Raw genomic sequence first — 23,480 nt, forward strand, 5'->3', positions numbered from 1 at the left:
GATATCTCTGGTTTTCTATAATCTCAGGATAGTAGGCTCCATACTTTTCTATAATCTCAGGACAGTCGGCTCCATACTTTGATGATATCTCTGGTTTTCTATAATCTCAGGACAGTAGGCTCCATACTTTTCTGTAATCTCAGGATAGTAGGCTCCATACTTTTCTGTAATCTCAGGACAGTAGGCTCCATACTTTTCTATAATCTCAGGACAGTAGGCTCCATATTTTTCTATAATCTCAGGACAGTAGGCTCCATACTTTTCTATAATCTCAGGACAGTAGGCTCCATACTTTTCTATAATCTCAGGACAGTAGGCTCCATACTTTGCCTTTTCTTGATGACATCTACACTGTTGTGCCTTAAAGCCAGAAGATTTAAAAACCCTTTTTTTTTCTTTTCTTGTTTGACACATTGGCATTCACAGGAGAAATAAAGGGAACAGTGTGGTGTGTTAGCTGGCACGGGTGCTCAGTGGTCAGACGCTAGAGTTACAGCACTGTCACTGCGGTTTGTGATAAGCAGCACCGTGAAGCCAAAAACAGAGTCTGGGTTGCAGCTGTCATCTTTGCTGGCCCTAAAACAGCCCTGACCTACACATGGATGAGGGTGGCTGTGCTCCAGTTAAATTTTACTTTGGGCCCTTATTTCCTGTCCATTTATTTGTATTTTCTTTTCTTTCTTTTTGGTAGTACTGAGATTGAACCTGTAATATCACGAACAAACAAATACTAAAATGACAACTGTGTTCCCTTTCACCTGTCTGGTAAGCACAGGTCTGGAGCTGTGGCCAGGGCCACATTTTGTAAAGCTCTTTAGTGTTTTATGATTCTTGCTATGCTCACCTTCATAGCTGATTTTGTACACATGTCCCAGTTTTTTTGTTTTTAAAATTTATCCCCCTTCTGGGGGCTCTAGAGATGGCTCAGTGGTTAAGAGCACTGGCTGTTCTTCCAGAGGACTGGGGTTCATTTCCCAGCACCCACACGACAGCTCACAGCTGTCTGTTACTTCTCTTCAAGGGAAATCAGACACCATCATACAGACCAGCACACATAAAATAAATCATTAAAAGAAAAAAAAAGACCCCTTTCCCTTCCTTGTCTCTTCCTTTATTTTGAGGCAGAATTGTGGCCCAAGATGGCCTTGAACTTCAGATACTCCTGTTAGTCCCTCAAGTACACACTGTCAGCCTCTGTTTCTGCATTAATTTCAAAAACACAAACAAAAATCAAACCAACCAAACAACAAAGTTTGCTACTCAGGCTTGAAACATGAGTCATCCTTTAGTTCTTTTTTGATTACATGTTTTGGGACAGGATCTCTCTATGAAGCCCTGGCTGTCCAGTGGCCTCTAACTCAGAGAGATGTGCCTGCTTCCACTTTCTAAGTGCTGGGATTAAAGGTGTGTGCCTCCAGGTGTTTGTTTTTTTGTTTTTGTTTTGTTCTTTTGGAGGTAGGGTTTCTCTGTGTAACCCTGTCCTGGAGCTCATTATGTAGACCAGGCTTCACTGGAACTCAGTGATCTGCCTGCTCCTGCTTCCCGAGTGTTGGCATCAACGGCTCTGTAGTTTTTTTCTTCTTCTTTTTTTTTTCTTTTTAATGATGGTGTCATTTTTAAAAATTTAAAAATGTTATATGTATGAATCTTTTGCCTGCATGTATATTTGAGTGGGAGGGAAAAAGAAATAAAGCATGGTTTATTAAAGACAAGGCAGTCCTAGGTAGACAGGTAGCACATGGTGATGGTATCGGATGTCAGGAGCTAAGGAAAGCTGTTCCAGTAGGTAGTCCATGACTGTAGCATGGGAAGTGCACTGATTGTAACCTGTAAGCCAAATGAACCCTTTCTCCCCAACTTGCTTTTGGTCCGGGTGTTTTGTCACAGCAGTAGAAACCTAACTAAGATAGGAGCTAGTTCTCTGTCCTCCTTGGGCCTCTGTTACACTAGAATATAGTCACACACACATACACATAAGTAAAAAAAAAGAAAAAGAAGACTAAACCTAAACATGAAGGCTGTGTGTTGGTAGGTGTCACTAATCTCAGCACTCAAGAAGCTGAGGCCCGGCCTGGAGAGATGGCTTGTGGTTAAGAGCACTGGCTGCTTTTCTAGAGGATCCAGGTTCAATTACCAACACCCACATGGCAGCTCACAACCGTATGCAACTCCAGTAGGGGATTTGACCCTCTCTCTGGCCTCCTTGGGCACCAGACATGTATGTGGTACATATACAGACAAAACATCCATACACGTAAAAATAAAGAGGAAGAAGCCTGCCCGAAGATCAGAAGTTAAGGCTAGTCTTGTCCAGCCTGGGCTATATGAGAATATCTCAAAAAGCAAACAGAGCAAGACTAGAAAGATGGCTAAGTGGTAAAGAGCACATACTGCTCTTCAGGAGGACCTGCATTTGGTTCTTAGCATTCATGTCAGGCGTGTGAGTCACCTTGGCGGGGAGTCTAGAACATCTAACCTTCACATGTGTACTGTGGTATGCATACAAAACATATGGATGAGCACAAACATACATTCATAATAACAAGAATTAAAATTTAAAAATTGGTAGCTGTCCTTATTGTTTTTCCCCCTGAGACAGTGTTTCCTGTGTAGCCCAGGCTATCCTGGAACTTGCTCTGTAAACCAGGCAGTTCAGTCGGTCAGCGCAGGAAGCAGTACAGTGGGATTGAGTTCAGCAGAGGCAGTTGACATCAGAGAATATGAAGGGGCCAGAAGATTAGAACAAATTGCCAGAGTTAGCTCTAGCCTAAGCAGAACAATTCAGAAAGAAGCTGAGAGAAGCCAGATTAAGTCAGTCATTTTGGGGAGGAGTGTAAGCCACAACAGCTGGGGTGAACCAGCCAGTCAGAGCCAGCCTTGCTGTGCTCAGTAAGCATTCTACCTACCTCTGAGCTTCAGAGTCTTACTGTGAGCCCCACTTGGCCTTAAGCTTATGACCTCTGCTGAAGCCTTCTGTATGCTGAGATTATAGGCTTGTACGACCAAACATTAGAGTAACCTTCCTAAGAAAAACACTAGTTTCTTCTGGCTGTCTTGTTACCACCTGTTTATTCCCTGACTTAGGTCTCACTCCTGTGTAATCGCCTATGAACAGGATTTATTATAGCACTATTGTTAGGGTTTCGTTTCAAGTTTGGGGAGCAGTAACTGAGAGGTGGCTATAGAAGGTGGACTGTTCACAGCTGAGGGTTTTCTGTCACATTATGTATTTTTCATTATTTCCTAAGTGAGTCATGTTCTCGGTATACTTTTCTGTGAGTAGTTAGCTTGTACACATTTTTTCTGAACTAGGCTTCTGTACCACACTAGTTTGTGTTAAGTCTCTTTTCTTTCTTTTCTTTGTGTTTTTTGTTTGTTTTTTTTTTTTTTTTGTTTGACACAGGGTCTCATGTAGCTTAGCTGGCCCTGATCTAGGTGGATTACCAGTGTGAGCTACCATACTTGGTTTGAATTATATATTTTGACTACTTGGAATCCTTCTGCCTTGCATATTGTATGCCGAGTATTATGTTTTGTTACATTTGACTTGGCATATATTAACACAGACCACTTTGTTTCTGTGCTCATTAATTTAATAAGGAGACATTTCTATTCTTTTTTTGTGTAGTACTAGGAGTTGAACCCAGGGTCTCATGGATGCTAATTATGTGTCCTACCTCTGAGCTACAGCCCCAGCTTTATATAATTCTTTTTTGGAAGGGTAGTTACATTGTCAACAGTAATGTGTCAGTCAAATACATATGTTTATAATAACTTCTTAGTCCTTCTAAAACTGCTAGTGCCTGCTATTTTTCTAATTTTCTATGAATTTGACTCTCTTAGGTATTTTATATTAAGTATTTGTCATTTTGTGACCTGTGTTTTACATTGTGGTGTGTCTCTTTCACACATATATATATATATATATATCTTGCATTTTGCATTTTGTTTATCCATTCATATGTTTATGGAGATTTGTGTTTTCTTACATTTTAGCTATTGTGAATAATTCTTCTACCTTGAACATGGATGTACAAATATGTACTAAGTTCCTGCTTTGAATTCTTTTTGTTGTTTTGAGACTAGGTCTCATGTAGCCCAGGCTAGCCATGAACTGTCTGTGTAGCTGGAGGTGACCTTGAAGTCCTACAGCTCCTACTCCGAGTGTTGACTTACAGGTTTATGGGCCTATGGCTGAAGCAAAAGCAGGGAAAGCATGTCACATAAAACATGCCTGGTTTATGTGACAGTAGGGATGGCACCCAGGGCTTTATTACATACCAGGCAAGCAGGCAGCCAGCTGAGCTACATCCCTGGCTCTTGTTTTGAATTCTGTCTGGAATAGATCCCAGATGTAGGATTGCTTTGTCATATGTAATTCTATATTTAAATATTATTTATTTGGACTTTTTGAAGTGGAGTCTCACTAGCTCAGGTTGGCCTGGAACTCACTCTGTATCCTAATTTAACCTTAAACTTATGGCAGTTAATTTTAAGATTATTGTAAGTGTAAACCACCATACTTGGGTGTGTGTGTGTTGCATATGGAGGTTCATAGGACATAGGACAACTTTGTGGAATTAGTTCTCTTCATTTTCGAGTGGGTTCTGAGGGTAGAACTCAGGTCACCATGCTTGTGCTGCAAGCCCCTGTACCTGCTGAGTCATGTCTTAGGCCCTTTGCTCCCAAGCCCTTGTGATTTTAATTTGTCTTTCTGTAGTGGCTATTGATGTTGAACACACTTTTATGTGCTAACTGGCCATTGTATATGTGTGGAGAATTCTGTTTCCTATCATTTTTTCTCTTTTATTGTTGAGCTGTAGGGATTCTTTATATATTCTGGATGCCCAATGTGATTTCTAGGTACTTCCTTCCATTTAGTGATTTGTACTTTCATGGCTTAAGGTTTCCTTCCTGCTACTAAAGTTTCATTCTGATGAGGTTCAGTGCTTGTTTTCTTTGATTTCTTATGCTTTTGATGTTACTTCAGAAAGCACTGACTAGAGTTTCATAGCTTTCTCTCTCTCTCTGTCTCTGTCTCTCTTTTTCTCTCTCATGTAACCCTGGCTGTCCTGTAACTCACTCTGTACACCAGTCTGGCTTCAAACTCACAGAGATCCTCCTGCCTCTGCCTCCTGAATGTTGGGATTAAAGATCTGTACCACCACTGACTGGCAGCTTTATCTTTTAAGTTTAGGTCTCCAATTAATTTTTAGGTGATTTGTTTTGTGTGTGTGTTTGAAGTAATAGTTGATTTCTTTAGAATACCTAGTTGTTCTTGACCACTATGTATTGAAAACATTACTCTGTACTTGAACAGCCTTGATACCCTTCTCAAAAATTTGATAGGCTGAGATATGGTGATGCACACCTGCCATTCCATATGAGTTCTAGAGACTGAAGTGGGAAGACGGTGAGTTTAGAGCTAACCCAGTCCATGATGAGATTTAGTTCTAAAAAGTAACAAATACAAATATATTAGAAATTTATTTATCATAAATATATTTCTAGTCTTAAATTCTGCATGTTTTATTATGATCTGCTGTCTTTTTCTTTGTTTGCTTCTGAGACACAGTCTTATGTAGTGACCTCCTTATTCTCTGGACAGTGAGAGTCCAGCACATGGGACTTCTTGCTCTTACTATTTTATTTCATTTTTTTGAGACAGGGTTTCTCAGTGTAACTAGCCCTGGCTGTCCTGGACTCTCTTTGTAGACCAGGCTAGGCTTGAACTCACAGAGATCTGCCTGCCTCTGCTTCCCTAGTGCTGGACTAAAGGCATGCGCCACCACACTTGGCTGCTGTTGTCACTCTCTATAACTTACAAACTTGGGATCTTAGTTCAGGCTCAGACTTGTTTGTTTTTTATCTTAATTTACTTTCTATTGCCACGACAAATAAACACCATGATGAGAAGTAGCTTGGGGAGGAAAGGGTTTATCTGGCTTATGTGTTCTGAACACAGTCTGTCATTGAGGGGAGGCAAGGCAGTGAGCCAAATGCCAGAGTACTAGAGGTCGGGGCTGGAGCAGAGGCCACAGAGGAGTGCTGCTTACTGCCTTGCTCCTTGTGGCTTACTCAGCCTGGGATCTTAATTCACAGAGGACCACTTGCCCGGGGGGACAACTGCCCACAGTGGGCTGGACCCACCCACATGTACCATTATTCAAGAAAATATCCCATAGACTCACCTACAAAGTTATCTAATGGAGGCATTTTCTCAGTTGAAGTTACCTCTTTCCAAATGACCCTAGCTTGTATCAAGTTGACAAAAAAAGAAAAGAAAAGAAAAAGAAAAGAAGAGAAAAGAGAATAAAACAGAAAAACTGGTGCGGAGTCTCACTGTGTTGCTTTGCTGACTTGGACCTCACAGGAGATTTGCTTGTCTCTGTCTCCCAGGTGCTGAGATTAAAGGAGTATACCATCATGCTCAGCTACTTAATTTAAAATTTAATTGATTAGTTAATTAATTTAGCAACAGTCTCACTATGTAGCCTTTGCTTTCCTGGAATTCTCTATGTAGATTGGACTAGCCTCAAATTCACAGAGATCCATTTCTCTCTGCCTCTTAAGTGCTGGGATTAAAGGTATGCACCACTATGCTCGGCTGAAAAACATTATTTTTAGATTTATTTATTTTATATTATGCACCTTAGTGCCTATATACCTGCCTATATGTATGTGTGCCACATGTGTACCTGGTGCCTGCAAAGGTCAAAAGGAGAAAATCCGATAGAGAGAACTCTAGCCATGAATGATTGTGCATGCTGGGCACCAAACCCAGGCTCTCTGCAAGAGCAACAAGAAGGCCATTTCTCCAGTCTGCCCTCAGAGGTAATTTTAGTGTGTCTCAGTTTGGAGATTTGTAGGTAGAAAATTTACTTCTCTTTGATTTAGTCCATTCAGTTGGCCAAAATGTGTTAGTGGTACTCAGTTCGAAAGCTCTGGATGAATTTCAGTGCTAGGACATGCTGACTGCTGACTCAGTTATCTCTTAGTTTGGATTGAAGTGGGTGGACTTTAGTGTGCTGATGTCTGTTTGTCTTTGGAATATTTTCCCTGCATTCATTGAACAGGATTCATGCTGCATTGGCCCTGCTGTGTAGTTACGTCTGGGTGGAGAGGATTAATTAGATGAAGATCACTGAGTCTGTCTGTCCTTGGGTAGCTAGCTAGCCTTTTGTATCCTAACAGCAGTAGCCCTTTTCTGGTGTAGGCTTTCCACATGGCTTATTATCAAGTATGACAACCTGTCCTGTGAGGTCAGCATCATGTCAGTTTCATGAGAATGGGCACTCCTCGAATCAGCTGCTTCTCCTTAATGTGCTGGGGTGTGAGGCATATGGTAACCAAGAAAATGTCATTTACTGTGTGGGTTGGTGGTGGTTGTAGGGGCTGTGTACGTTTTGGACGTGCGTGTCTTCCAGAAAGAAGCTCATGACAGATGGTATCACTTATTTCTTATTTGAGACTGTGTACAAAAACTGTAATCATACGTTCTAGAGTTCAGTAATAAATCACTTAACAGAATGATTAGTTCCCCCAACCCCTATCTCCTGTCCTTGAAGTTGTGACAGTTCTTATGCTTCAGTCTCCCAAATGCTGAGATTACAGGCATGAGCTACCACTGCAGACAGAAGGTCTGTTTTTGAATGTTGTTTCTTCATGGATCATCGGTGCGTGTGGCAAGTGCTGATGAGGGCTGGTGATTTACAGACTGTCAGTCTGAAGTGACATCTTACGCTTTGGTTAGAGAACACAGTTCTCATACGTGTGGAGGCAGTAGTTGAGGTCCGATTCCTTCCTTCCCTTCCTTATATTTCCTATCTTGATCCACTGCCATAAATAAATGGTGTATTTATTGCCTTGTATATGTGGTTGGTTGGTTTTCATATTCTCTTGTAGAAAATTACTTCTTAATTTACTTACTTTTTAAAATTTTTGCTATTTTAGTAACCTCAAAGCAGTAGTAAATAGCTTTTTATTTCTTTACATTTATATATGAGCCATCTTTTTGTCTGTATAAGTTATAGAAATTCAGGGTTTTTTTGTATGAGTCTTTTTCTGCCTGCAGTGTGTTCTGTATATGCAGTGTGTTCTGTATGTGCAGTGAGGTCATGTTCTGTACATGTTCTTCTATCCACTATAGTCCTTTAGGTCTGTACCACAGTAGATAGTGACAGCCACCACTACCAAGTATTTGTCTTTCCTTAGTTCATATTTGACATAAATCTTAGACAACAATGCAAGTGTCTCAAAGTGTTTGTAATCTGGTCAGAACAAAGTATAAAAGCATCAGATATAGGCTAGAGTACATGTAAGTGTTTAGCTGCGTGTTACTCTCTAAATGAGCCTGAAAGCCTTCTACTGAACTTCAAGCATGGTAAGTGTAACTGGAGAGTAAGAATGTAGGGCAGTTGATAGAGTGCTTGCATAAACCCTAGGCTCAGTCCCCAGACTACATAAAACTGGACATGGAGGCATACAATCAGAGTTCAAGGTCACCCTTGACTATCTAGTGAGCTCAAGTCCTGCCTGGGATAGTCGAGACTCTTATCTTAAAAAAACAAAACCATCACTGAAGACTGAAGACATGATGGAGAAGCAGACTTAAATTGATGCTTGGAGTAAAAAGGAAAAAGGAGGACAATGAGGTGAAAAGGAAGCATAGGGTGTGTTGCTTATAGTGAAGACACTGGCAGCAGATTCATGCTTGGTTGCTTCTTTTTTATTTTTTTTTATGATTTATTTTTACTTTATGTGCACTTACATGTGTTTGTGCTTTGTCTGCATGTATGTTTGTGTGAGGGTGCTGATTATTCTGGAACTGGTGTTGCAGACAGTTGTGAGTTGCCATGTGGGTGCTGGGAATTGAACCTGGGTCCTCTGGAAGAGCAGTTCACACTCCTAACCACTGAGCCATCTCTCTAGCCTCATGGTAGGTTACTTAAAAAACATTCTTCACCACATATAATTTGATGTGGCTTATAAGTATGCAGTATGGGGCCAGGCATGATGACACATGCTTGAAGTCTCAGCAACTGGAATGTGGGACAGAAAGATTGTGTTGGATGCCAGTTAGGGCTATTTACTAAGACTCTTATTTCATCTCCTTCTGAAAAAAAAAAATGTATGCTAGGCCTCAGGAGAGAGCTCTGTTAGTAAAGTGCCTACCACGCAAACCTGAGAACTTGAGCTGGATCCCTGCTCCCACATGGTTAAAAGCCAGATGCAGTGGCATTGTTCTATAACCCAGTACTTGGGAGGCAGAGACCAATGGATTCCGAGAACTCATTGGCTAGCAAGTGTGCTCCAGTTCAGCAAAGACCCTGTTTCGAAAAATAAGATGATGGGCTGAAGAAATGGCCCAACAGTTAAGAACACTGGCTATGGCCATGTTGAGGTCCATGGTCCATGCCGCCACTGGAAATCAAGTGGAGATCCTAGGCATGTGCTGATGTTGGCGACCCTGTGGATGTTTGTGGTCTGGGATGTTGTCAGAAACCACGTAGAAACCTAGGATTCGCACTCCCACCAACTGTAAAGGCAAGGAAGCTACTTTCACAGTGGTGTCCACTGATGCCTGCAGATGAACAGTTGAGAAAAAGGGACAGAGAAAGTTTCTATGACAACCCATACCCTTCTAGTCCCTAAAAGTAACAGCTGAAAAGGAAGCCATTAAAGAGAACTCTTAAAAATAGTGATAAGGGGGCTGCAGAGATGGCTTAGAGGTTAAGAGCACTGGCTGCTCTTCCAGAGGTCCTGAAGTCAACTCTAGCAAGCACATGGTGGCTCACAGCCATCTACAATGGGGTCTGATGGCCCTCTCCTGTCATGCAAGCATGCATACAAATAGAGTGTGTGTGCACACATGCGCACACACATTTATGTAATATATATTTATAGTATATATATGTATATATAAATAAATCTTAAAAACAAACACTAAACATGCCAAAAGAAATATTGTGATAAGGATGTTAAAGCCTAGTTTTCCACAATTGATGGCTTCTGGCTGGGATGCAGGTGGAAAGGATTCAGTTTTCTTTAGGTGGGGTGGTCACTGGGAATTTGAACATGCTCTAGTGAGTGTATATACAATCCAAATTGGACTTGTGTCCCACCCCTTTTGTGTGTGTGTGTGAGTGTGTGTGTGTGTGTGTGTGTGACAAGGATGGGGGTGGACCTGGGAGGACTGGGAAGTGAGCTTGATTGGGGTGCATGATGTGAAATTCCCAAATAAAATTAAATTCCCAAATTAAAATACTGTGTTGGTAAAGAGTACTGGCTACTCTTTCAAAGGACCTGGGATCAATTCCTAGCACCACACAGCAACTCACAACAATCATTTTTAACACCAGTTCTAGGGCATCCATGAACACCACGCATTCATGCAGTATACAGACATTTATAAAGGCATGCATATATATATATATATCTCACCAAACAACAAATAAATGAAATGTTATAAAGCAATCACGGAAGGCATCTGATGTCAGCCTGTCTTCTACTTACACGTACACACAAGTGCATGTATGATTTTATGCACACTTGTATACATTCCCCCGCCCTGCACACATATACAATGGAAAAATCCAAGGAGTAAAATGAGAAGTAGGAAAACTGTAGATTTCCAGTCTGAGCATGACATCAAAGCTGTGCTGTCCATAAGGTCCTAGATTGATTCTTAGTCAAAGCCAAGAACAGAGAGGTACTTGTTCCAGGAATCAGTTTGTTCCAGGAATCACTTATCTGTCACGGGAAGCTCTAGTGCTTTCCTCTGGGCTGAGCACAGTTCTTCAGAGTTTTTTGCTGTTTACTGAGAGCTCTGTTTACTTCTGAGGCAGGATTTCACTACACATGTAGTTACGATTGACCTAGAATTTGTTATCATACCAGGCTGGCATCAAACTTGGCAGCCTCTGACTCCCAAATGCTGAGACAGAGCCTTTCTTAGGGCTCTGTAATACAGAGCACAGAGAGATGAGATAGACCCCTATCTCCATATGCTTCTGGATAAAGTTAAGGAGAGGAGGCCTAAGTGAGACTCACTTGAAACAAGTAGCCAAAATGCCTGTTGATATCATTCTCTTCTGTCTCCTGCTGTGTGTTTCTGGAGTCTGTTCTTTCTCGTTTCTGGCAGAAATGAGCGGGGGTTTCTTTCTTTCTTTTAAAGGTATTTATTTATTTATTTATTTATTTATTTATTTATCTATTTATTACATGTACGTGCACTTTATTTATTTATCATATGTACATACACTGTAGCTGTCTTCAAACACCCCGTAAGAGGGCATCAGATCTCATTGTGGATGGTTGTGAGCCACCATGTGGTTGCTGGGATTTGAACTCATGACCTCTGGAAGAGCAGTCAGTGTTCTTAACCACTGAACCATTTCACCAGCCGGGGGGATTTCTTTTCTATGTTAGACTTCACTCTCAGTACTTAGCCCTAAATGCTTTTATTAATTGCTGTCTCTTCTTGTTTTTCCTCTTTCTTATTTTTCTTTTCTTTTTCTTTTTTTTCTTTTTTTCGATTCTGGGGTCAGACTGAGGGCCTGCATTTGGGCAGATGCTCTTCTGCTAGTCTGTATCTCAGCTTTGTTACTGTTGCAAAAATACCTTCCAGCCTTGATAATGAAATGGATTTGTTTCCTGACTTAATAAATAGGTTTGTTTTTTGTCTGTTGGTTGTTTTGAGATCAGGTATTCCTATGACACCCAGGCTGGCTCTACAGTCCTGATCTGAAGTGACCCTTCTGCCACAGACTCCACATGGGGCTAATGCCGCTGGATCCTAATAACATATCTGTCCCTCTTGCTATAGCAACCTCTCTTGTCTTCTCTTGTTTGTTTCAGGAGTTCAACTAGATGTCGCTCCACAGTCCCTGAATCCAGAAGTTTTATTAAAACTTAAATCTGAGATTGAGGAAGAACTGAAATCCTTGGACAGAGAAGTCTCTGAAGGTCTGTTCATTCCTACTTTCCTGAGCAGTGAGCATATTCTGTTGGCTTTGGTTTGGTTGATTTAGTTGATTTTTTTCTCCTTTTTTTTTTGTTTTGTTTTTGTTTTGTTTGTTTTGAGACAGGGCTTCTCTGTAGCCCTGGATGTCCAGGAACTCTCTCTGTAGACCAGGCTGGCCTCAAACTCACAGAATCAGATGTGTACTACCACATCTGGCAGCAACTGCCACAGCTGCTTCTTCCTCCTCCAAAGGTTTTTTTTTTTTTTTTTTGGGGTTTTCAAGACAGGGTTCTCTGTGGGTTCAAGGCCAGCCTGGTCTACAGAGTAAGTTCCAGGACAGCTAGGGCTACAAAGAGAAACTCTGTCTTGGAAAGTAACAACAAAAAAGCCCCCAAAACAAAACAAAAAAACAACAACAAAAAATATTTTATTTTTGGAAACATTGTAATTACATCATTTCCTTTCTTTCCTTTCCTCCTTCTGTTCCTCCCATGTGCCTCTCCCATGCTCTCTTCAAAATTCATAGCCTCTGTTTTTTAAACTGTTGGTGTGTGTGTTCCTAAATACATAAAGCCTAATAACTTTCAATAAACAACTGATAGGTTATGTTTCTTGTTAATTGCAAAAGAAGATGAATAGAAATTTATGAACAAACTGGGTGTGCTGGGTTGTGCTCATAGTCTTAGCAGTTAGGAGGCAGAGAGATAAGGATTCTTTTTTTTTGGTTTTTCGAGACAGGGTTTCTCTGTGTAGCCCTGGCTGTCCTGGAACTCACTCTGTAGACCAGGCTGGCCTCGAACTCAGAAATCCACCTGCCTCTGCCTCCTGAGTGCTGGGATTAAAGACGTGTGCCACCACCGCCCCACAGAGATGAAGATTCTTATAAGTTTGAGGCCATCCTGGGCTACATAGTAAATACAGGTGAACCACAGTGAGACAAACACTGGCAGAAAATAGATGATAGGTAGATAGATAGATTTACAAATAGACCATTCATAATAGACCATTCATAGTGGTTTATGCCTATAATCTCAGCACTTGAGAGACTGAGGTAGGAGAATGAGTTCAAAGCCAGCCTGGGCTATATATGGAGACCTCCATCTAAAAAATAAGACAATAAAAACCTCAAAATTTAGGACCTATCAATTTTCTGTTCCAGACAAGATCAGTATGTATAGTGATTATTTAATCTTTCCAAGTACCTTATAACTCTGGTTCTTAACAGTAAATACCTTAGTTTCATGGACTGTCATAAACACACCCTTTTTCTTTTCTCTTCTTCTCTTTTCTTTTCCTTTCTTTTTTGTTTAATATGTTTTTTGAGATCATCTCATTAGACTCAGATTGACCTCAGATTCACCGTTTAGCCAAGGCTGGTCTTCTGCCTCCATCTCCCTGGTGTGCTACCATGCCCAGCTTTTCGTTTGTTTGAGACAGGGTTTCTCTGTCTAACAGTTCTGGCTGTCTTGGAACTCAATTTGTAGACAAGACTGGCCAGGAACTCACAGTGATGCCTCTACCTTCCCAGTGTGTATCACCATGCCTGACTGATTTTTTAATTTATATTTTATTTTATTTTATTGACACAGGTTCTAGCTGTATAGCTCAGCTGGCTTTGAACTCACAGTGTAGCCCAGGCAGGTTTCCTTTTTGAGATCCTCCAGATTATAGATGTACACCATTACACCTGGCTAGTAGCATGACTTTTAGTACTTTTTTAAAAAAGTGTATATGGTTGTTTTGTCTGCATGTATGTCTGTGTGTATCTAGTGTCCATGGAGGCCCAGAAGAGGGCTTTGGATCTCCTGGGACTGGGTGCTGGGAATCCACTCCTGGTCCTCTGGAAGAGCGAACAGCATGTGCTCTTAACTACTGGCAATCTCTCCAGCCCTGGTACCACTTACTGATTTTGGTCTTTGTTTTCTCTTGTCTTCAGCCTTCACCAGCACAGGCTTTGACTGTCACACCTCACCAGTATTTAGCCCTGCTAACCCTGAAAGCTCCATAGAAGACTGCTTGGCTCATCTTGGAGAAAGAGTGTCACAGGATCTGAAAGAGCCTTTGCAGAAAGCATTGCAGACGCTCCTCAGCCAGTGAGTTGCAGTTGCTGAGTAGAGTGTGCCTCTTCTAAGGGGTCTCTGGGTGTCCAGCATCCTGGGCTGGCTGATGGCTGAGGCTTTGCTTTGGTGGTTCTTCACTTTTCTTTCCTTTGAGCTTAAAACATCTGCTTTGTGTTTTGAATGCCAGATTTGCCTTGAAGCAGGGATTTAAATATCCAAAAAGCCCTGATGGTTTTTATTGACCTGTTGAGCTGTCAGGTTTCAACAGATGCATGTACTGTGCTATATAAACACAAGCCATTGCCCTGTCCTGGTCACTCTCTGCTTCTGGTCCATGTAGTGCTCATCTCTATCTAGATATTACATCAAAGGCTTTGTGTACTGGAATGTGAGATTAGTTTATCTTGGTATTTTAGATTTCTGTATTCAGAATTGTAGCTATATCACAGATATTGTTATCCTTTGGGATTGCCTATCTGCCTGAGAGTAGCTTCTGTACTCCTACGATGACTTCCTTCCAGATATGACCCTCACCATAAGAAAGCTACAGTCGAGAAGCTAGTGAAAATTAAAGCATGCTAACATAGAGCCCCTTCACTTAAGATAAGTTTCAAAAGTCAGCTTCCCCTAATTTTTCAGTGAGAATCATTGAGGAATTAGTAATGAATTACAGGATTAGTATGACTTGATAAAAATAGGTCACTTAGGAGGAAATTTATTCCTCACCAAATGGCTGAAATTCAGATGCCAATCACTGTGTAGTAAGGACATTCCTTACTCTCATGTAGTCAGGGTTTATAGTTGGCCATGTTTTTCAGGAAGTAATTGGGTTTTATTTCTGCATATTCTGGTAAAATGAGCAAATATAAAATTCATAATCATACTCAGTGGAATGAAACCATAGTTGGATTTTCTACCTCAGACACAAGCTTAAAGAAATGTAGAAAGGACAATCTGAGTGGCCAGGAATTAAAGCTTATGCAGGAACTTTGGGTCTGCAGTGCGGCTTCCTAAAGTGTTCAGCAGAGCTGCTGTCCCTGAGCTCCATGTATCCTGAAGAGGTGAAGGGGGGATTGAGCAGGGTTCACTAAGATTCTCTGTCCTTAAGTGTTCATATAGTGTGTATATTGAGAGTACAAGTTTAAAAGTTTTATTTTCTTTGTCTTTTTTTGAGTCAGGGTTTCACCAAATTTACAGAGATTTGTGTACCTTTTCCTCCTAAGTACTGATTAAAGGCATGTGCCACTACCATGCCTGGCCTTTAAGGTTTATTTTTATTTATATGTATGTTGATACCCAGAAGGTCAGAAAAAGGCACTGAGTTCCCTGGACCATGAGTTACAGAGTTCAGTGTGGGTGTTTGGGAACTGAGCAGGAGCAGGAAGTGCTCTTCATCTTAACTGCTGAGTTCTCTCTCCAGCCCCCTTTATGCAAATCATCTCAGTCTTCATATGTCAGTTTCTTCATTTGGTAATTGTAATTTGGCTGCAATATTACCAGCTCTCCAATGAACAGAATGGTATGACTTCATTTTTTCAGACAGGGTCTGTCACTGTGGAATCTTAGCTGGCCTGGAACTCACAGAGATTCACCTTGCCTCTGCCCTTCCAAGTGATAGGGTTAAAGGTTTGTGCCACTGTGCCCTGAGTTTGTTTTTACTTTAAGACAAACTGATTTAGATGAATATTTACTTTTCCCAAACCCTGAATAGTGATAGCTATTTTCTTTTTTTTATTGGATATTTTATTTATTTACATTTCAGATGCCTTTCCTCATTTCCCGTCACTAGAAACCCCCATCCCATCCCCTCTCCTCTTTTTTGCTTTTAATCCATTTTAATTACATGCAAATATTAAGGTCAGTTCTAGGTTGAGGAACTAGAAATACAATAGATGCAAATCGTCAAGGAACAAGCAAGATAATAAACACAAATAGTCAAAGAACAAGCAAGGCAATAAACAGTGTGTAACACTCCCATGATCACTGTTTCACAAGACTGAGCCTGTCTTAGGTCGTTTTTGCCAAGAATACTTTCCTTACCTGTCATGGAATATGCATTATCATTGGTTGCATAGCAAGTAAAATTTGTTCAGAAGTCTACTTTTGAAAAATTTAAGCTCTGATACTAATGCATTGGAAACAATGCAATTATTATACAGGTTGAAGGCAGTTTCTTATAGTGGAAATGTCTCCTTCTTCAAATGTTTTTGCTAAAGTGGGAAAATAATCTTGACTTCTTTATATGGAATACCTTTGATTTCTAAAGGTACCCTTTCTTCTCTGCTATATTCTAAGACCTCATAAGGGGAAGGCTGGTTAGTCAGCTACTTGCTTCTCTATGTATTAAAATATGAATGTTTTAACCTGCTATATGTTCCATGTGCATGAATGTTTGTACATATAGTATTTTAAATCTTATTTCATTCTGAAGGATGATAAAATATGTAGCCTGATAGCCAAATTCCCTGTAAGGACTTCAGTGACTCACAGCAGCCACACACACAGTTCAGGAAAGGAAGGAAAAGAACTGATAGCTACAGTAGAGCTTCAGGGAGATAGAGGTAGGTGGATGGTAGAGGAGCTGGGGAAGTCTGAGTTTTACAGGATTCTCTTACGTAATCCCAAAGCCCCAAAGCCTAAAGCCCAAGACTTGTAAAGGAACCTTACACACTAAGGAGAATGTGGTATCACTAGGTAGAGGCATGGTGTGACTCCTCCCTCCACAGCACTGTAGCAGTGAGCTGATGCTGACCTGTGCCTGAGTGCTACCTGTTTCATCAGAGCGGTTCCTGAGGTCTTAAGACCAGTGCTCTTCAGTAGATACAGTGCATGGCACATGAAGATAAAATATGACGTTGGTGAAAATTTAATATATCTTTAATCAGTATAGTCAAATATTTTAAAAACCCAAAAGTTATTAGTGGGATATTTCACATTCTTTTCTTATTCTTATTGACTCTTTGAAAGCCAGTGTATGTTAAGCATAATAACTATGTGGCAATTTTTTTTTAAGCTACATGTGACATCTGGACATTTTTTGGCATATATCAAAATCCTTGACTGAATCCTTGAAATAGAAGCAGTGTGCTGTTGGGACTAGATCCAGTTGGGTGTTTGCCAGGCGTGGTTTTAGGATATGTGCTCCCTTAACTTTTTCTAACTTTGGCTTCCTAAGTGATACTGTATGATGTAAAGTATCAGTAGGGAAATGCAGAGCCTTAGACTCTAGGCCGCTAAGAAGCAGTAGTTACTGCTGTTCTTATGCATTCACCCGCTGAAGAAACCACAGGCTAGAGTGGTCAGGGCAGAAAAAGCTTTTGGAATTGGATTTTTAAAACCTATAGAAAAAAACAAGTATCCTCCCGGTTTTTATTTTCTTTTTTAATCTATTTATTTATGTTGTATGGGGCAGGGTCTCTCTACGTTACTCTGGCTGTCCTGGAGCTTACTATGTAGGCCAGTCTGGCCTTGATACCTCAGAGCTCTGCCTGCTTCTTGAGTGCTGAGACTAAAGGCGTATGCTACTACACCTGGCCTCCACTTAAAAAAAACCAATTCTGTTAATACTTTATCCCAAATGGGAAGGATAATTTTATTTTCCAAGGTATTGTTGCCTTCACATTATTTGTTACTATGTTTTTGTTTGTTTTAAATTTGTAAAGGAAACAATGTTTAAAGTTCTTCAAATTTGAGTGAGACATGTGGTTTCTTACAGTAATTCAGGGGTTGGTCTGACTTAGGACTAATATGCAGATACTAAGACATGCTTATTTTTCTGCACTCCGTGATTTTTTTTTTTTGTCTGTTTTTGTTTTTTGAGATAGGCTCTTGCTATATAGCCCTAACTGTTTTGGATTCACTGTATAGCTCAGGCTAGCCTGTAACTCAGCTTCTTCAGTGCTTAGATTATAGTCGTGGGTCACTAGGCTTGGCCTCTTCCAGGATTTTATATTAGATTCCAGTAAAAAATAGGGCAGCACTTATTACCGTGTCTATTCCACTTTCCAGGACCTCAGTTTGTTTTGTTTTTTGCTTTTGTTTTTTGCTTTTGTTGTTTTTTTGTTTTTTGTTTTTCGAGACAGGGTTTCTCTGTATAGCCCTGGCTGTCCTGGAACTCTGTAGACCAGGCTGGCCTCAAACTCAGAAATCCGCCTGTCTCTGCCTCCCAAGTGCTGGGATCAAAGGCGTGCGCCACCACCGCCTGGCTACGACCTCCCTCAGCTTTAAAAAGTCTTCACAACCTACCTATTAGGTTTTTTGTTTTTTGGTTTTTTGGTTTTTTGTTTTTTGTTTTTTGGTTTTTCGAGACAGGGTTTCTCTGTGTAGCCCTGGCTGTCCTGGAACTCACTCTGTAGACCAGGCTAGCCTCGAACTCTTGAACTCAGAAATTCACCTGCCTCTGCCTCCCAAGTGCTGGGATTAAAGGCGTGCGCCACCACCACCCGGCTAACCTATTAGTTTTTAACATTTATACTTTTTTCCCACTCTGGGTTTTTGAATTAGGGTTCTTTGTGTAACCCTGGCTGTCTTGGAACTCATTCTGTAGACCAGGCTGGCCTTAGACTCAAGAGATGTGCTTGCCTCTGCTTCCTGAGTGCTGGCATTACAGATGTTCTATACCACTCCAGGCTTAGACTTTTGCCTTAAAAAAAAAAAAAGACTATATTGTGTTTTCATTTAACTGAGTTAAGTTTTACATGTTATTGTTTGATTCTCTATCTGTAATTCAGGCATTTATCTACAACGTAGAAGTCCTACCAGATAAATGCCACGTCATTAAAAAATAATGGCTAGGATACTTATCTTTCTAGGCTATAATGATCTCCCCAGCAATACAGAGAATGTTTTGGGAAGAAACACATACCAAATATTAAAAGCCATATCTTGGGGGAGAAAAGCAATATGTTGAACAATCCTTGTCATGTTAGAAAAAAGTTCAGCCATACAATAATGTCTGTATATATATTCATCTGAAATTTTAGTCCTTTTTTGTGACACAGACTTTTAACAAAATGTCCACAGGCCAGTGACATATGAGGCATATCGTGAATGTACAGTGGAGACTGCAGTCCACACCACCGGATGGAATAAGGTATTAACCACATTATCTTTGCTCTTATAAAATGTTAGTGCTAATAATAAGGTATAGAAAGAATTATTAGCATCACACAGCATAGAACTCTTAGCACTAATGCAAAAATCCAAACTATATTAAGTGAATAGTTTTCCTTTATTTTTAACGAAATACTACAAGATTCTGCAGTGTATCTCAACATGTGCTCTGTAGTACGCTGGCCTCCTTTTCTTTGCTTCCTGAGTTTCCCATCATTTCTCTGTTCCTCTGTATTAAACATGACGTTTGTTTCCAGGTAGTTACTTGTTAACATGAGATGTTTATTTAATAGATAACCTCTTCTGGTTCTTTTAAAAGTTTTGTACCATTGTGTTTTATAGTTCACATAATAGTATATCTCATGTCATATATCATTTAATCATTCCAAACTCTTTGAAGAATGCACAGTGGATTTTATTGCCCTATTTAGGGCCTGGACAGGGGTGGGATACCCTGTTGACCTAGTGTGGAACCCGGGATTTTGTGCAGGCCAGGCAAGAACTCTACTAATGAACTACACCCCCAGCACAATGAGCTTCTGTTCTATTATTTATTTACTTAAGTTGATGACTCTTCAGGAAAGGGTTAAATAACTTGTGTAGGATCTCTTGAGTAGCAACTGGTTAAGATCTGCTGGCTCTAGCTTTTCCACTGTGTCATGTGATTATCCGTTGTCTTATACTGTGTCGCCTGCTTGTTACTTTGCAAAGGCAGAGTGTGAGGAGACACTGTGGACGTGTAGCCTGCCTCTTGAGTCAGCTCCACTCCATACCTGCATCTTTCCTTGGTGGATGCCATGGTCTCTGGTGTCCCAGGGTCTCCACTGCAATGGAGTCCTTACTTTTACATCTCCACACAGTAGCCTCTCCAAGCCTCTTTCAGTTGTATGGCCTCAGCAGAGTTCAGGAAGACGTTGAACAAAAGAGTTCATGAAGCTCTCAGTCTTGCATCTTTCATGCCTGCAAAGCCAGTGCCGTGTGGATGCTGCTGCCACGTTCTGCTGCCAGCTCAGGATGGAGCCTGGCCCTGGACCACAGACACAGCAGCGTGTGTGCCAAGACAATTGTTTTTGAGCAGGGAGCCCCTTAAACTGTATTTTAGTTCAAGCTCTCTCCATTCAAACAAATAAGCCTTTTCATAAATTGATGCCTTGAATTTAAGGGGTCTTACCATCCAGGGCAGAGCAGGAAGTTTGTCTTTAAGAATTACAATTTCTCTTCTGAACATTTGTTTTTTTTCATTGCCAAACTATACTTTTTTTTTTTTTTTTTTTAATGTCTTTCTGCCTCATTCTCTGTCAGGAAATTAAATAAATAAATGAATAAAGGTAAGGCAGTAGAAGTCATCCTCTCTGGTGCTGAAAGGTTCTTGGACATCTGATTACAAGAATTTCTTTCTTTCTTTTCTTTCTTTTTTTTTTAAACATTTATTTATTTTATGTGAGTACACTGTGGCTGTCTTCAGACACACCAGAAGAGGACATCAGGTCCCATTACAGATGGTTGTGAGCCACCATGTGGTTGCTGGGAATTGAACTCAGGGCCTTTAAAAGAGCAGACAGTGCTCTTAACCACTGAGCAATCTCTCCAGCCCCAAGAATGTCTAAGGAAAACATATTCCGTATGCAGAATTTATTATCCCATGAGGGAAAATTACTTAGAATAAAAATTAAAAGACAAGCATTTCTTTTAACATTAAAAAATAAAAAAAATGTAGTACTAAAAAACAAAATTGGGTTTTAGATTACATAGAGTACTCGTGGGATAGAGATGAGTTGTAGAAGTAATTTACCTGTTGTTGTTTTTGTTTTTTGAAACAGCATTTTATTTAGCCCAGATTAATCTCGGGCTAACTATGTGGTCAGGGATGAGGTTGAACTTCTAAGCTTCCAGTTATTAACATGTAATCTTCCAGGTTTACAGGCTTGAACCACCACCATCTAGTTTTATGTGTAGCTTCATGGATGCTAAGCAAATCCTCTCCCAACTGAGCTATGTTCTTACCCCTACTTAAAAGTAACTCTTGGTGCTTCTTGTATAGGAAAGTAAGTTTAAGTATATAAACATAATCTATCTACACTGTGCTTAAAAACTGGTGCTCCTAAACTGGTCATTGATGTGTCTGTGATGCCAGCAACTGGGAGGTAGAGGCAAGGAATCAGGAGTTCAAGAATGTCCCCACTATGTGATGGGCTAGCCTGGGCTACATGAGACTTGTCTCAAACAAAACAAAGAAATATAAATAAAGTACAGATAAAAGCAAGTGGGTCTGTAGGTTCATTAAGAAAAGTTGTCAGAGGAGTAAGCCTGGTGTAGTAGTCATTTAACGATTATTACGAGCTGGGTGTGGTGGTGGGTATGTAATCCTAACACTTGGGAGGTATAAGTAGGAAGAAGAGTAGTTTAAAGTGAGCCTCAGCTACATGAGAGCCCCTCTTAAGCAAAACGGGGGTGGCAAAATGGCTCAGTGGTGAAAGTGCTTTCCATCTAGTCTGGTGACCTGAGTTTGACCTGGGACTCACATGGTGGAAGGAGAGAATGAGCTCTTCAGCGTTGTCCTCTGACCGTCAGGTACGGGTGCACTCTCAGCCTGCCCCTCCCCAGTCATTAAATACATGTAAGTTTAAGAAGTCAGAATAGTGTGAGGAATGAAAGTGGAGGATATGAATCACGTCTGCTAAGACGAGTATCAACAAGGATGTGTCAGCCCAGGAGAGCGCGCTAGTTCCATACAATGAAGATGAACTGGAATGGCAGCGAGAACTCAGATAAGGAAAGCTCCGGAGCCGAGCGCGCTGGCTGAAGAGCAGACAGGTTACTCACAGACTGACGCTTTGGTGAATAGAGGCGCTGTGATTGAGCTGACAGCGACAGGAGCGGGAGAGGTTGTCACACTCACACTAATTTATTATGTATTCAATGACAGTGCTGGTTTTGATACATACGGAAGAGGTAATTTGTAACCGATGAAAGGAAATGTTATTTTATGTAGTGGCTCATAAAATAAGGTGTTTGCAGTTCATTTCCCCAATTGATAATGGGAGGTTAGGCATGCCCAGTCTCAAAATGTTACACGTTTATGGAGTATTATAGGAAGTTTGAATGCTTTGCAGTATAGGACATCTCAGGCTTTTGAAGTTGAGATGATTTGAATTTGCAAGACTGATTCTCAAGCCGTCCTTCACCTGCTCCTGCTCAAGGCACAGTATTAGGCTAGATAAATGGCCATTTTGTTTTGTTTTAAACAGCCTGATGTGTTTTCTTATGTAAGAGGCCTATCTTACTCTTCATAGCCCTTTGTCCGTTAGTGGTAAGAAATGGCTTTAATATATTTTGAGCTGGAGTTCTTTGAGAATGTCAAAAATGAAGATGTGTGTTGCATTCTTCCACTCAGACTTCAAAGTAAATTCCCTCTAGGCTGCTTTTCCTGAAGTAAAAGCTAAAGGATATTACTGTGAAACAGACTCATTTTAAAAGTTTGTTTTCTTCTGAGGAAATACTTTGCCATTCCATTATTTCCTTGATAATCTAGTAACAAGGAACTGAGACTGGGTTATTTCCTCGTGCATTCCTTCTTAGGTCCTGGAGAGACTTTGATGTTTGAGACAAGCGCCTGCATGCAGATGGCTACCTGACTGTGGTTACTTTGCCCTCTCCCTCCTTTCTCCTTCCCTCTTCTTCTCTCCATCTCTGGCTTTCTAAGTTGTGATGTTAGTGAGTGAGCCAGGGCCTCTGGTACTCTGCATCCCCAGCCCGTTAGGTTTGTTGTTGTTTGTTTGTTTTGTTTGTTTTGAAAAGAAGGAATAGCTAGTTAGTGTCTGTTGTGAATTATGATTATTTTAAGTATTCAGCCACAGTGTTATTAAGCATAATTTAAATTTATAATGTCTCTCCTTACATTTGACTTTAGATGACTTTCATAAGGTAGCTTGTAACTGTAAAAGTTATTAATTTGCCAGGTGTGATCCCTCACCCACACCTGTAATCTCAGCTCTCTGGAGGCAAAGGCAAAAGGATTGCCACAAGCATGAGGCCTGTCTCCTAAGCACCAACCATGAAAAGTCCTTGTTTTCAAGCAGATGATAAAAGCATTTGCTCCCAAAACTTGGGAGGCAGATCTCTGAATTCAAGGTGAGCCTGGGCTGCAGAGTGAGTTCTAGGACAGCCAGGGTTACACAGAGAAACCCTGTCTTGAAAAACAGTACAGAAATACTAGAATCAAAGATGAAACCTTTCCTTCACCCTGCCCTCAGTCACCTAGTTCCTTAAGTGAGTGCCATTACTAGTTTCTTGTATATTTTTTTCCAGAGACACTGTAAGTCATATGTATGTGTGTGCATATG

The 23,480-nt window shown here is 40.7% G+C and overlaps 1 protein-coding gene across 2 annotated transcripts in view; it reads left to right on the plus strand.

Moving 5' to 3' along the window:
* The window catches only part of Bcl2l13 (BCL2 like 13), a 55,321-nt gene that overhangs the window by 15,246 nt on the left and 16,595 nt on the right, over positions 1–23,480 (plus strand). Inside the window, exons 3-5 of one of the 2 annotated variants that reach the window (XM_028761126.1) lie at positions 11,860–11,967; positions 13,902–14,058; positions 19,048–19,117. In XM_028761126.1, coding sequence (XP_028616959.1) covers positions 11,860–11,967; positions 13,902–14,058; positions 19,048–19,117 — 335 coding nt within the window. Of the gene's footprint in view, positions 1–11,859; positions 11,968–13,901; positions 14,059–19,047; positions 19,118–23,480 lie in introns of those variants that run through there. The other variant, XM_028761127.1, reaches the window with a different exon arrangement.

Source organism: Grammomys surdaster, unplaced genomic scaffold, assembly GCF_004785775.1.
Source record: "Grammomys surdaster isolate TR1022 unplaced genomic scaffold, NIH_TR_1.0 126660, whole genome shotgun sequence".
In the NCBI taxonomy this organism is placed as follows: Eukaryota; Metazoa; Chordata; class Mammalia; order Rodentia; family Muridae; genus Grammomys; species Grammomys surdaster.